The sequence below is a fragment of the Ictalurus furcatus genome, chromosome 13, assembly GCF_023375685.1.
Source record: "Ictalurus furcatus strain D&B chromosome 13, Billie_1.0, whole genome shotgun sequence".
NCBI lineage: Eukaryota > Metazoa > Chordata > Actinopteri > Siluriformes > Ictaluridae > Ictalurus > Ictalurus furcatus.
The window spans coordinates 1,603,476-1,619,666 of NC_071267.1; the positions used below are offsets into that span (position 1 = coordinate 1,603,476).

At 39.6% G+C, this 16,191-nt stretch overlaps 1 protein-coding gene across 4 annotated transcripts in view; it reads left to right on the top strand.

Annotated features, from left to right (window-relative positions):
• mpp2b (MAGUK p55 scaffold protein 2b) overlaps positions 1–16,191 on the top strand; it is a 33,761-nt gene that overhangs the window by 8,045 nt on the left and 9,525 nt on the right. Inside the window, exons 2-3 of one of the 4 annotated variants that reach the window (XM_053640653.1) lie at positions 2,717–2,775; positions 13,517–13,617. In XM_053640653.1, coding sequence (XP_053496628.1) covers positions 2,745–2,775; positions 13,517–13,617 — 132 coding nt within the window. In that variant the 5' untranslated portion in view covers positions 2,717–2,744. Of the gene's footprint in view, positions 1–2,716; positions 2,776–4,787; positions 5,100–10,896; positions 11,019–13,516; positions 13,618–16,191 lie in introns of those variants that run through there. The other 3 variants (XM_053640651.1, XM_053640652.1, XM_053640654.1) reach the window with 3 other exon arrangements.

The following is a 16,191-nucleotide window of genomic DNA, read 5'->3' on the forward strand; positions in this document are numbered from 1 at the left end:
CTGATAATACATTAATGACTGATAATGCATTGATGACTGATAATACATTGATGACTGATAATACATTAATAACTGATAATACATTAATGACTGATAATACATTAATGACTGATAATGCATTGATGACTGATAATACATTGATGACTGATAATGCATTAATGACTGATAATACATTAATAACTGATAATACATTAATTGATAATACATTAATGACTGATAATGAATTAATAACTGATAATACATTAATGACTGATAATACATTAATGACTGATAATACATTAATGACTGATAATGAATTAATAACTGATAATGAATTAATAACTGATAATACATTAATGACTGATAATACATTAATGACTGATAATGAATTAATAACTGATAATGCATTAATGACTGATAATACATTAATGACTGATAATGAATTAATAACTGATAATACATTAATGACTGATAATGCATTAATAACTGATAATACATTAACGACTGATAATACATTAATGACTGATAATACATTAATGACTGATAATGAATTAATAACTGATAATACATTAATGACTGATAATACATTAATGACTGATAATGAATTAATAACTGATAATACATTAATGACTGAATACATTAATGACTGATAATGCATTAATGACTGATAATACATTAATGACTGATAATGAATTAATAACTGATAATACATTGATGACTGATAATGCATTGATGACTGATAATGCATTAATGACTGATAATACATTAATAACTGATAATACATTAATGACTGATAATACATTAATGACTGATAATGCATTGATGACTGATAATACATTGATGACTGATAATACATTAATAACTGATAATACATTAATGACTGATAATACATTAATGACTGATAATGCATTGATGACTGATAATGCATTGATGACTGATAATACATTAATGACTGATAATGCATTAATGACTGATAATACATTAATGACTGATAATGAATTAATAACTGATAATACATTAATGACTGATAATGCATTAATAACTGGTAATACATTAATGACTGATAATGAATTAATAACTGATAATACATTGATGACTGATAATGCATTGATGACTGATAATACATTGATGACTGATAATACATTAATGACTGATAATACATTAATAACTGATAATACATTAATGACTGATAATACATTAATGACTGATAATGCATTGATGACTGATAATGCATTGATGACTGATAATACATTGATGACTGATAATGCATTAATGACTGATAATACATTAATAACTGATAATACATTAATTGATAATACATTAATGACTGATAATGAATTAATAACTGATAATACATTAATGACTGATAATACATTAATGACTGATAATACATTAATGACTGATAATGAATTAATAACTGATAATGAATTAATAACTGATAATACATTAATGACTGATAATACATTAATGACTGATAATGAATTAATAACTGATAATACATTAATGACTGATAATACATTAATGACTGATAATGAATTAATAACTGATAATGCATTAATGACTGATAATACATTAATGACTGATAATGCATTAATAACTGATAATACATTAACGACTGATAATACATTAATGACTGATAATACATTAATGACTGATAATGAATTAATAACTGATAATACATTAATGACTGATAATACATTAATGACTGATAATGAATTAATAACTGATAATACATTAATGACTGAATACATTAATGACTGATAATGCATTAATGACTGATAATACATTAATGACTGATAATGAATTAATAACTGATAATACATTAATGACTGATAATACATTAATGACTGATAATGAATTAATAACTGATAATGCATTAATGACTGATAATACATTAATGACTGATAATGAATTAATAACTGATAATGCATTAATAACTGATAATACATTAATGACTGATAATACATTAATGACTGATAATACATTAATGACTGATAATGCATTAATAACTGATAATACATTAATGACTGATAATGCATTAATGACTGATAATACATTAATGACTGATAATGAATTAATGACTGATAATGCATTAATGACTGATAATACATTAATGACTGATAATACATTAATGACTGATAATGAATTAATAACTGATAATACATTAATAACTGATAATACATTAGTAACTGATAATGAATTAATAACTGATAATACATTAGTAACTGATAATGAATTAATAACTGATAATACATTAATGACTGATAATACATTAATGACTGATAATGAATTAATAACTGATAATACATTAATAACTGATAATACATTAGTAACTGATAATGAATTAATAACTGATAATACATTAGTAACTGATAATGAATTAATAACTGATAATACATTAATGACTGATAATGAATTAATAACTGATAATACATTAATAACTGATAATACATTAATGACTGATAATGAATTAATAACTGATAATACATTAATAACTGATAATACATTAGTAACTGATAATGAATTAATAACTGATAGTACATTAACGGCGCTTTTATTCCTAACTAACGATTATTAACGTTTTCCGATTATTTCGTCAATTATGAACTCTACAATTATTATTAAATGCTTGGTGTCTGTGTTTCGTTCTCCTCCCTCCCTCTAGCTCTCTCTCTCTCGCTCTCTCTCTCTCTCTCTCTCTCTCCTAACCCTAACCCTCTAACTCTCCTTATCTTAGAAAGCCCAGAAGTCCCAAGATACCAGCCATGCCTGTTGCATCATCCAGCTCTGACTCAGGTGAGCCTCCTGTTTTGTTTTTTTTGCCCCCCCATCTTTCTCTCTCTAATAAATCCCTGGACGCGTACGCTTGCTTCAGAGCTTTCTGCCAACACATTGCATTAAGCCATTTCCTGGTTTACGAAGCAAGGTAAGGGAGAGGGAAAAACGCAGATTAGTATCAGGCCTGAATCCTGATTGCTAATGGCATGGAATTATGGAACAGTTATTGTGTCCTCGTCTCTACGGTGAAGCAGAAAGAAAGTGTGTGGCTCTTTCTTCTGAGGTCATTCTTTTACATGATCGATATTACCCTGAAGATCAAAGGTTTTTGGTTCAGGATTTGCTTTTTTTTGTGTTTGAACTCCAGACCTCAGACTCGGATCGGTACAGAAATCTCGCTGTCCTAACGAAGGCAGGATTAGCAATAAGCGCTCGACATGTCAGACTTTTGCTCTTGGCTTTACTCTTTTCCTCTCGTTTGCACCTAATTTAAACGGTTGGATTCAAGCGGCGATGAATCGACAGCGATTCCTTTCCTCAGATTAAGATCAGTTTCCTCAGGATGGCTTCGGGGGAAGTGGAGAGAGAACTATCACTCCTCATTTTTCTCCTCTGCTTCCTCTGAGGAGTCATTACGCTACACTGTCTCCTGGATCTCAGCTGCACCGACAAGCCCCCTCAGGAGGAAGACGAGTCACGAAATGAGTCAATTCTGATTCGGATTCTTTTAGGCGAATGTTGAGTCTATATGAATCAGGTTTTTTTGGTCCCTCTTCTTCTATTATAGATTAAAGGCAATCCCGTTACTCTGGCCGTGTCGTCTAGTCAAAAACGCTTCCATGGAAACCTCATTTCAACATCTGACCTGATCACAGGCACGAATTCATTCATCTTCAGCGAGTGCTCAGGGCCACGGTGATGTCCGTGGCCCAGGGATCATGATTTATCTGTTCTAAACAGATACAAATACATTTGTTGATAGTTCTCGGGTTGTTGCAGAGCTCCAGGTCTAAGCACAGGTGGCGGATTTCTCCGGAAACGTGATCTTCTCACAGCGATTCGTTCGCTCTAGTCATGGATACAGTGCAAAGACAGGGAAGCATTTCACTGTCGCGGTCTCATACAAATGAATTGAGTCCAATTATTATTTTTTTAAATGTTAAATTTGACTTGTATGCTCATTGAGAAGGTTTTTCATTGTTCTTCAGTGTTATTAAAAGAAAATCTTACTTAAAAAAAAATCATACCGGCGTTAAATACAGTATATAATGTGCTATTTAGTTGAAAATATTACCTCTCTTTCTTTCTTTCTTTCTTTCTTTCTTTTTTTCCTTCCAGCTGCCATTTTGTTTCCCAGTTAAAAAAAACAACAACCCAAAAACAAATGTTTATGCCACGCCCACTTCTGGTTAAATGGCTGAAAATGGACAAAAAAAATCTTGATTATAGGAAAACTTATCTGATATTTCTCATCGTGAGATTCTTTCATAACAAATACAAGAACATTAAAGACCTATTTACTAATTTCCAGCTTAAAAGCGGATCGTTTTTGCTTCTTTCTAGAAATAAACGTTTGAAATTAGCAGACATTGTTAAGCTCGGAATGAGTCATATGGGGAGAGGGGATTTTAACGTTGTATATTTGTTTGAAAACAATCGAATAAAGAGAAATGAGAGAGGAATTCGCCTGTATTTCCGAAGAAGTTTTGGAGGAGTCGTGAATCCAGTTTGGGATCTCTGGAGCTTCAGGTTCGCAGAGTAACGATTGACGTTTTACAGCATCTTCACGGTTCAATGTGCGCTTATAATACCGAAACACATTTTGGAGATATCTAGTTACTAGTCACAAACTCTGTCCAGTTTGGTTTGTGACGAAATAGCGAGGAGTCGTTTTTGGGAGCCGAGTCTTGATCTGAAAAGATCTGGAATTCCCAGCAGAAGCATCAGAGGTGCTTTGTGATAAACCCAGCTTCTGAGATTTAAAAAAAAAAAAATACTGAAACGAAGCTGTGAGCTACAAGAGAGAGCTGACACAGAGGAGCCTCGTTTTCTTCCAAACCCTCCCAGCTATTGTCAAGAAGGATCGAGCTGAGAAGCAGGTGACGGGAACTAATGAGGAGAGGAAGACCGAGAGACTGCGAGAGGAGGGAATTCAGGAAGGGAAGGGCTGCCGGCAAGCGTGGCTGACGTCAGAGAGGTGAAAAAAAGTGAGGGAACGGGAGGAGGAGAGCGAGCGCGAGGCAGAGAAGGCGAGAGCGACGGAGGAAGCATGGCTGGGAGTCTCTTTAACAGGCTGTCTCTGGAGGAGGCTGGCTCTCTTAACTCTCTCAGGAGCCCAGGAGGTGAGGGTGAGAGAGAGAGAGAGAGAGAGAGAGAGAGAGAGTGAGAGAGAAAGGGAGAAGAAAGGGAACTCGGGTATACGATTACGATGAAGACATTGTTTGGCGTAATACTGGCGTTAATGTCGCTCTGAGTATTTTTATGTCGTTAAATATTAAGTATTGTGTATATAATGGTAATGTTTACCAGCTCTGGGTTTTAAGTGAAGAAAGAAGAAATGGGGGGGGGGTAAAAAAGTGACAGACAAGTACCTGATGAAGCTTCCTGAGTGTAGAGAAAGTGTGTGTGTGTGTGTGTGTTATTTTCCGAGGCCCGTCCACGTTCATACGGATCATTTAAAAATAAAAAAATAAATTTGTGCAACGTTAAAAAAAAAAAAAAACTTTCGCACGGCCTTTCGCAGCGATGTTTGTCGGTAAACGAGAGCGTTTAGCTGTACTCACGTTCGACGCACGTGAATCGAAGAGGGCTGGCTTTGACGTGACATGACGCGTCTCAGCCCGATCCTGTAGTAATTTAGAAAATTCGCACGCTCCTTTGCGTGGAAAATTGCGCCGTTTCCGCGATTCTGCGTTCGTTTCTGCGCTTGCAGAATCGTGGGCACCGTTTTTAAAGCTCGACACTCAACGATTAAACTTTTGATAAGAAATAATAATAATAATAATAATTTTCACGCTGAATTCGAAGAAAACGTACGGCGTTTCACCATTTTGTTAACCGTAGCTCGGAAAACAATCAAAGCTGCTTCTTTTTGATGGACTGCAGCGTTGATTTATTTTTTTAAAAACGTATGGATTTACAGACAATGTGTGCGGTTAACTAGCGTCCACGCTAATAGACTATGGATTTATTTACGATGACGTTGTATCATTAATAATTCATGTTCACGTGAATTGTGTTGCACAAATGACCTCGTCAGGCGATATCACTGAATGTTACACAAATGAAAGGGGAAAAAAAACAATGGGACAACTTTCTTTTCTTCTTCCCGTGATCTTTAGAAAATAGCCAAACATGTGACTTGTGGAAACCGGTCCGTTATGTATGTATTACATTGGGGTAGATGTGTTCGGGTGACCGGGTCGACGACTCGCGCGTCAACGCGGATTCACGCGTTAACGCCGAAAACCTTTACCTGTGTTTCAGAATGTCTTTTTGAACCTTTTCTTCCATATTTATAAACGTAATAGCAGTGGAATCGCTTTAAAATAAAACGTTCCCGTCTGAGACGACTAAACGCACAGGAAATGCTCGTATTAGCAGCACGTCAAGCAGAAGAAAGAAGAAAGCATACTCATGCACCTCGTACATATTTCACCACACTGTTAAATTATGTATTAAGCAGAAATATATGAATGGCCTTCGGGATAATTACTCGGCGTGACGGTTGTTGCGTTTCTGACTGAACGGAACTTTCAAAGGAATTTTCTTTCTTTTATTTCATCCTAATGAGGTTTGTCACGGCGTCTTTTGGAAAAATCGTGTTATGGCAAGACTTTAGAGGCTAAACCGTGGCTAAAATTTCACCTCTTCATTGCATCTTATTTTCACACGAGTTGTTTCACCTGATCGTCATCCCACTGATTGAAATCACCCGAGTCTAATCTCACCTTCAAATTAAACTGCTAATCCTAGACGTGCACATACTTTTGCCACTCGCAGAGATTTTTCCTCAATGAATAAATGACCAAGTATAATAATTTTGTCTCATTTATTTAATTGGGTTCTCTTTATCTACTCTTAGGACTTTTTGAGAAAGTCTGATGATATTTTAGGTCATATTTATGCAGCTATATAGAAAATTCTAGGGGTTCACAAACTTTTAAGCACCACTGTATATTGTAAAGGTCTTTAACAAAAGTCTAGAGCGAGCGAGGGTGTCAGTCTGTAATTAAGGTCTAAGGTGAAGATCTACGGTCTATAATTAAGGTCTGTGGAAAGGCTGTGTAAGCTTATAGCGAGTCGTATACACCGGTTATAAGTCCGTGGTGAAGGTGCGTGACGTAGAGATAACCATCACAAAGTTTTCTCTGGAGTGTTTCATCACTTTGGTGGTGGGTGATGGGGGAAGGGGGAGGCTACAGGTTTCAAAGAACGGTATGTTATTCTGTGGACAGTGACGTGGAACGTGAGGTTAATAAAAGGAGAATTTAACATTGCATAGGAAGAGCATTATAATGTATAACATGGGTTGTGTAGACTAGTAGACTAATACATTCACGTGTCGCCGCTGTGGAGAAACAAACCAGCACACTGAGAACGAGCGCTATGAGAGCCGCGGGTTGCGTATCACCATCTTATCTGTTCAGGGGCAGTGGTGGCTTGACGGTTAAGGCTCTGGGTCACTGATCGGAAGGTCGGGGGTTCAAGCCCAAGCGCTGCCCTTGAGCGAGGCCCGTAACCCTTTCTGCTCCGGGGGGCGCTGTGTCATGGCTGAGCATGCGCTCTGAATCCAACTTCTGAACGTGGTTGGATATGCAAAAAGAAGAGTTTCACTGTGCTGTAATGTACATGTGACTAATAAAAGACTCATTATCATTATTATCTCACTCAGCTAGTTTAGCGTCAGATCAGTTGGCTCAAAGAGTCAGATCCAGACACGAGGATCCGAGGCTAGAGTTTTCGGACCGAGGCTAGAGTTAAACATTGCGTAAAAACGCAAAAAAACAACAGCTCTGCTGTAGACATCACATCCTTCGTCCATCATTAAGCATTAAGGCGCTTTCTGATTGACTTTCGCTATTAATGCTAGTGATCCTGATCCTTTCTGCTCTCCGGACCTGCCTGATCCGTTCGGATGCCATAACTCTGGATGGAGCTCTCATCAACTCCAATTCCAGATGGACGTTCTCGCTGTGGTTGCTGGGACTAGGGTTGCTTCAAAGGCCCGGGGACTGCAATTACCACATGCAGTTTTACACTCGGGTCTCCTTTGAACAGTGGACTAGTTAAACAAAACAGACTTCGTATAAAACCATAATGAACTTTCTTTTACTTTCACACTATCCGTCGTCACCCAGATGAGGACGGGTTCCCTTCTGAGTCCGGTTCCTCTCAAGGTTTCTTCCTCATATCATCTCGAGTTTTTCCTCACCACCGTCGCCACCGTCTCGCTCAATAGGGATAAATTCACACACTTAAAATCTCTATCCTGTGTTTATATGTTTCTGTAAAGCTGCTTTGAGACATTGACCATTGTAAAAAGCGCTTTATAAATAAAATTTTATTGAATTGAATTAACAGTGTGATTAGTGTAGCTTAAAAAAGACTGAAGCTGGAAATATCATTTGTAGCCTGTGTGTCCTGAAACAGTTTTTGACTTGTCGACAACGCTGTGATTTGTAATTCAAATTTGTAATGTACCTATAATGTACAAAATGCTTACAAAACATTCAGGGGCATTGAGGTAGGGTGCATGTGTAGAGCGGTAGCCCAGTGGTCATAAGGGCAATCATCATGTCTGGAACATTTCACCCTCCTTTTCTCATCGAAATTCTGGACCTCTGAAATCCCCAGTGTCTTGACATTTGGAAGGCAGAAATAAGCCTCTCTACATTCGTCTGCACCAGCACAGCATCCGGTGAGGCTCGCCACATCAGTTGTGTTGCCTAGAATCTTGGAATGAAGAAAAGAAATACACAAATCATATTGTCTACTTACTTGACCTATATATGACATGACACCCCTTGTGTTTTGCAAGACGACCACGGCAAACCTTCTTGTTCCTTAAACACATCCCACTACACATCAGGACTGCGTCTCTTAAAAGGCCATAAAAAATCTCAGGCTGTCCACAACGGGGAAGCAGCTCACCAAACCTGAGAAGCATCTTCCATTTGTTCTTGATCTTCTTGCATGACCCATTGACTGGCTTCTTATAACCATCTGCCTAGGGTTATTAATGGCCACCATGTGCAACAGATCGAATCAAATGGAACCATTGCCTTGCCTTCAGTTGCGTCAAAACAATATGCAGCAAGCGAAACATTTCAGTAAAGTAGGCAGGAACCTCATCCTGAATGGACTGTAGAACTTCCTGCCCTTCCTTTTGGTCTCCTGGCTATGGATAACTCTGGTATCATCAATGTTCAAATCCTAGATAGTTGTGTTTGTGAGCTGTTTCCCAATTGTACATGATTTATATCATTTCTGCATTGGAAAACCTGGAACTGCCCGTGTTGAGGTTGAAAGGAAGAAGACCCTGTCCCGACATTCCACACAGATCTTCTAGAGTTGGCTCGCTGCTGGTCTGACTAGATAGATCATCCAGGAAAGCAGGAAAACATCTTCCTGCCTTTTTTAAAATTACTTTCCCATCTTGTGTTGGGCGACGAAACATGTTTCGCTGGTGGTCTGATTACTCGACCCATCAAAACTGGTGTGCAGGTGCGTGGTCCGAATGTAGTCACTGTGATGTGACCAAAGCAGAATTCTTTCAGGCATCAGTGGCATCATATTTGGAAAAGTTGTTCAAAGGCAGCTTGACCATGGCCTGTAATATTTCCTCCAGTCATATTTTCCTCAACCTTTTGAAATCAAGTACCTTTCTATCTAACCATACAGTATGTACACTATTTGGCCAAAAGTTTGTAGACACCTGACCACCACACCCATATGTGACCCAGGAGACCTTGGGCGTAGTTGGTATTCCAGTTCATCCCAAAGCTGTTTAGTGGAGTTGAGGTCAGAGCTCTGTGCAGGCCACCTGAGTTCTTCCACTCCAACTTCGGCAAACCATAGACCTCACTTTTAGGTATACTGTACCTCTGGGAACTATATTCATTTCATCACAAGATCCAAAGTTTTGATTTCTGTTCTTTCCAGTATCTCATAAAATATCCTGGCACTGGGTATCACTCTCTCCCTTAGTCCAAATGGCGTTTAAAGTTCTTATAAAGAGTTTTTAATGAACAGATATGTGGATGAGAACGAAGTAAAAGATTCGGGGATTGAGGACTATCAGTTGCCGCTTTATTTCCTGGGTCCTGGGTGCTGAATGGCATTCGATAGTCCCCAAACCATGCACCCTACCTACCCCAAAGGTTTCCCCTCCTACCACCAGTTATTATTAGGTATCCTGAACAAGTTGTCGCTCTCATTTTGGAATTTCTTGCAGTAATCAGATGTATTCCGGGGACGACCCTGTGGCTCTCAGTCGCCATCTGACGGAGCCATGGTATCTCTGTGGTTACAAAGTTGAACTTCCGATTAGAAGGTCGTGAGATCAAATCCCAGCACTGCCAAGCCACTGTTGGGCCCTCGAGCAAGGCCCTTAACCCTCAACTGCTCAGTTCTATAAATGAGATGATTGTAGGTCCCTCTGGATAACTGCGTCTTCCAAATGCTGTAAACGTAAAATGCAAAAATCTGCATCTAGGATATTGTCCTGGTGTCTCGAATGCTATTGGCTGTTGTGAACCATGTCGTGAAGCCACTCATGTTTGTGTCGTAGTTAACGAATTAAAATTCACTCCTCAGTTTAGCATTTTCAGAATGAAGGATTTTTCGGTTCTTGTGGCTGTTGCACCAAGATTAAAGAAAGTTTTCATCGTCACGAAGGAGGTTATGAGGAAATGAAGCCACATGCTTGTAGATGCGCCAACAAAAGTATCACCAGGTCACGCATTCTGCTCAAGTTTCCTGTTTCCTTTAGTGTCTTGCCAAGGTGTTTCCCTAAAAACCTGCTCTCTGAACGTTTTTCAGACAACATTGTAGGATTTTCTTTTATCGAAGTGCACACGCACTGGAATGTCAGTACCTGATGGAGAACGCAAGTCTGTGTTTGTACACAATCAGGGCTTCTTCATCAGTAAGAGATATTTAACGTTTTTGGAAGGCGTCTCCAGCTGCTAGAACATTGTCAAGGACAGGAAGTAACTCGTTTCTGTAACTGAACACCTACAAAAGTGATTGACAGTGCAGTAAGTGTGTGTGTGCTAGTTTGCATCTGTGTGTATGTTTGTTTACGTGTGATGTGTGAGGCGTGATTGAATGGGTTGGTAGAGGATGTGTGAGAAGAGAAAGCAGATTATTTACCTGCTCTGCTTGGCTGCTGTTCATCTCTCCAGCATGTTCTGTGTGTTAATTAGTGAAGGGGAATGTGCTAAGCCGCTTCCTGTCGTGGCTCTTTATCAGCCTTCTTTTCACCCTGGATTGTACTGTGTGTGTGTGTGTGTGTGTGTGTGTGTGTGTGTGTGTGTGCGTGTTTGCACGAGCACATAAAACCCCTTCATAATCTACCTGGAATGTATTAATTACATGCCTGAAAGCATTATGTATGCATGAGCAGGTCTGGCAATTTAAAAAATATAATAATAATAATAAATTAACAAAGTAAGAATTTTAAATCACAAAGCTACAGTGCTCTCCATTAATATTGGCACCCTTGGTGGTAAATATGAGCAAAGAAGGCTGTGAAAAATTGTCTTTATTGTTTCACCATTTGTTCAAAAAATTCACAAAAATACCTTTCTCTCATGGATATCAAACAATCGCAGACACAACACAGGTTTATCCAAAAAAAAAATTGTTAAATACAGGTGTGCAATAAATATTGGCACCCTTTTAGTCAGTACTTTGTGCTAGCTCCCTTTGCCAAGATAACAGCTCTGAGTCTTCTCCTATAACGCCTGATGAGGTTGGAGAATACATGGTGAGGGATCTGAGACCGTTCCTCCATACAGAACCTCTCCAGATCCTTCACATTTCGAGGTCCACGCTGGTGGACTCTCCTCTTCAGTTCACCCCACAGGTGTTCTATGGGGTTCAGGTCAGGGGACTGGGATGGTCATGGCAGGACCTTGATTTTGTGGTCAGTAAAACATTTCTGTGTTGATTTTGATGTATGTTTTGGATCATCGTCCTGCTGGAAGATCCATCCACGGCCCATTTGAAGCTTTCTGTCAGAGGCAGTCAGGTTTTCATTTAATATCAGTTGATATTTGATGGAGTCCATGATGCCATGTATCCTAACAAAATGTCCAGGTCCTCTGGCAGAAAAACAGTCCCAAAACATTAAAGATCCTCCTCCATATTTAACCGTGGGCATGAGGTACTTTTCCATACGGCTACCTCTCTGTGTGCTCCAAAACCACCTCTGGTGTTTATTACCAAAAAGCTCTATTTTGGTTTCATCTGACCATAGAACCCGATCCCATTTGAAGTTCCAGTAGTGTCTGCACACTGAAGACGCTCGAGTTTGTTTTGGATGAGAGTAGAGGCTTTTTTCTGATGTAGGTGACTTCAGATTGTAGTTTTGGAGACTTTTTGACCCCAAGACGTTAACTAACTTCTGCAGTTCTCCAGCTATGATCCTTGGAGATTTTTTATCCACTCGAACCGTCCTCTTCACAGTGCGTTGAGACGATACAGACACACGTCCAATTCCAGGTCGATTCATAACATTTCCAGTTGACTGGAACTTCTTAATTATAGCCCTGATGGTGGAAATGGGCGTTTTCAATGCTTGTGCTAGTTTCTCATAGCCGTGTTTGGGAGCAGAAACAGTTGACTCTTATTGGTGAGATGGTTCACGGGCTCTACATTTGGAGGTGTTTCAATATAAGAAAAGACCCCATCGTGGTATAAAACTCATCGCTGGCACGTAATCGTGTCTAGTGCTCCGTGAAGGAAAAGATCAGCATGAATCCGTAATCTCCGAAAGCTCGGTATTTTATGAAGAACCGCACGTGTTTATTTTAATCTTGCCTTTTCAACGCCGAACACATCTGTTCAGTTCAAATGAAAAGCGGGCTCACTGATTCGTGCCAGCGCGAGAAAGCCAGGGACGCACCAGACAGAGCAGCAATCAGAGACAACACGGGAGAGGATGCGAGTGAGAGGAAGACGAGTGGATTGCGTAATTAAATCCAATTATGTAGCAGCTGTGAGCTTCAACACGGCGCACTCACGTGTCATCCTCCAAATCCCTCCCCATTCACACGTCACTCGACATGACGGACGCACGCACACTCTACAGGAAGGCACGAGAGCATCAAAGTTCTCTCCACTGCTGCTTTTGGTCTTTCAGGCGGTTCAGTTTAGCTACAGATGAGAACATGGAGAACTCCTTTTTCTTAATACGCCTGATTTAGTTAGCGTTAATTAACATGCGTTTTAATGAGCCGAGGGACACTGGTGTGCGAGCAGTGTCACGATGCTACAGCTTAAATTCTGTTCTCTTACTAAGAGAAATATATTAACCGTGTTTCACAAACCACTTCAGTTCCACCAGAGTGAAAAATCCTAGAATTATTTTTATCTCCGTGTTAGACAGGAAGGCTGAAGTGGGTTGGTGTGTAATGAATCTAATTTTCCATGGAAAAGCTTTCCTTGAGTTTCTATTTATTTATTTATTTATTTATTTATAGCCGTAGTGTGTTTGATTGTTCTCCGACTTCCCCTCTGTTTTCCTCTCCAGCGATGCACAGCGTCCTGGACACACTGAGCGACAGCACCGGCTCCACCATGGCCAACGATCTGGACCTCATCTTCCTGAAGGGCATCATGGAGAGTCCTGTGGTGAGCAATGTTGTATTTCTGTTCCACGCTAATCTTCCAGAAGTCCAGGTATTGCTGTTTTCACATCATCTTCCCTCGTCAGGTGGACGGACGATGGCGTTCGACAGTCGCGTGAAGATTTCAGGGCTGAGATTTAAGCTATAATCTAAATTCACATTTATTTTCAACGTGGAGTTTCAGCATGTCCTACCGATCATCTCGAACCTCAGTGTTGTATTAGGCCTCTATGTGGGCGTGGTTTAAACTCAGTGATTAAAAGTGCATTAAAGTGAAAGAAAAACAGGAAGTACAGCTTTAGACAGTATTTAATTATAATATCATTTTTATTTATTTATTTATTTTACCTGGCCTGCCTCTTTAAAAATGGACCAATCAGATATCGCTCACAAGTCCCAATTGTTTATATGGGATTTTTCACGATGACAAAAAAATGTAAACGCTTGTTGTGTGTACAGCTTTAAGTGCATTACCGCTCGCTTAGTGCCTTTTAGTATCTGATGAGAAGGAATCTCACGTGCACCTTACCCAAGATTTGCCCCGCCCACTTATTCAAAGTGCTCCAGGATCCCGTAGCAAGCCTGATACCCATAGCAAGCTGGTACTGGAAAGTGAAACGAAGCGAGTGAGATTGCATTCTCAAGACCAGTATTTCACAAACGATGGGTTTCGGGGGACTTTAGGATCGATTCCTAAATGGTACGGTAAGGGAAACATGTATGCTGAATCATAACTGGTGTTTCTGGTGCTTCGTCTCGACTGGAAGAGAGAAAAGATTGGAATATAAATGCGTGGCGTGTAAAGAGAGCCCAAGCTTGAGAATATCTCCCAGTGGGACTTCCTGCAAATGCAGTCTGTGAATCCAGATGAGCGAGCGAGCGAGTCCGGATCTGGCTTTTAGTTAGCATGATGCTGCAGCATCCAGTGTCTCTACCTTAAACCTTCCTCCTCCTCTTCCTCTATTCTGTCTCAAGGATGTTGTTTTCCTTCTGTTCCTGACCTCAATTCTACAGCAAGACATGCTCTTACCTTGGCCTGACCTCCTTCCTGATGGACAATGCACCGTGTCCCTTTCGGACCATTTTGGGGAAAAAAGCGTGCACTCAAAAAACCCCACAAAAACCTTTTGATGAAATTTCCTTTACTGTGATTGTTAGAGAACGATCACGAGGGAAACTCACAATGGTGTAAAGAAAAGAGACTAGATAAAAGACAAGCAGGAGGCATCGTCCTTCTTTAGATGCCACTGAACGTCAGGGGAGCTTTATGAAAAGCCCTTTTGACAGACGTAATGATAGATTTGTGTTTCTTTGTTGTTGTTTTTATATATATGTGTATATATATATATATATAATATATATAGGTCATAATGTTAGGAAATAAAACACTTCATGTCACCAGTCCTAACCTTCGCATTCAGCCTTAGCATTTAGTAGGTAAAGGTATTGGAGCCGATTAATTAATTAATTAAAGCTGATGATCGTTAGGTATACTAGCGTTTTCGCAGCTTCCTCTATTAAAACCAGCCATTTTGCTGGATGTTTCGCACGGGGAAGTGACGTCAGTGCATACCCTCTACTGAGAAGCGTTATCTCACCTCATGTCTGCTGGATCATTGTTTTTTTGACATGCTCTTACTTTGGCCTGACCTACTTTATGATTGTCAGCGCATTATGTCCCATTTGAAAAGGTATGATGTCGGGGGGGGGGAAGGTGCACTCACAAAACACAAAGACATTTCGACCATTTTTCCTTGACTGTGGTTGTTAGGAACCAATTACATGGAAACTCACATGGGTGTAAAGAAAATAGAGACTGGATAAAAGAGAAGCAGAAGGTGCAGTTCGCACTCTTTAGAGTCCTCAGGAGGACTTTCTGGAAAACCATGACGGGTTTAATGATAATTTTGTGGTCGTTGGTTGTTTTGGTTTTTTTCAAGATTATACAAATTATGCCTCAAATGTAAGGAATGCATTTATTATTTCCAACCCCCAGTCCTTACCCTTTACATCAGTCTGACTCCATTCCCTCCCTTCACGTCATTCCACCTTCGTCTCTGTCCCGCCTTTGACTCCTTCTCAGCCTTATGACCTGGCGTACCCTTTACACCAGATTCACCCCAATCCCACCAATTTTCTCCATCCTAACTTTTATCCCCAGTCCTAACCATTACACCAGTCTCACCTTTTATTCCCAGTCCGACCTTTTATATCAGTCTTACCCCAATCCCTCCCTTCAGCTCAACCCCACTTCATCCTTTCTTTTACTGTACCCCACACTTTACCCCATTTCACATTTTAACCCATCCTACCCTTAATGCCAGTCCCACCCCAATCCCTTCCTTTACCCCATCCCACCTTTAACTCTGCCCCACCTTTTACCTTCCGTTCCATCCTGAGTCCCATGATTTACCCACCGTTCCCCTCTTTCCTGCCAATCCCAATCCCAATTTCTTTTGTATTGGTTTAAATTTCTTGTCTCCCACGTGTATAAATTGCAGTCATCTCTTTTCTTTGAGGTTATGAATCCTCCATCTGTCTGCGTCGCACGTTTTTGGAAGTTTCTCGTATTTAATTT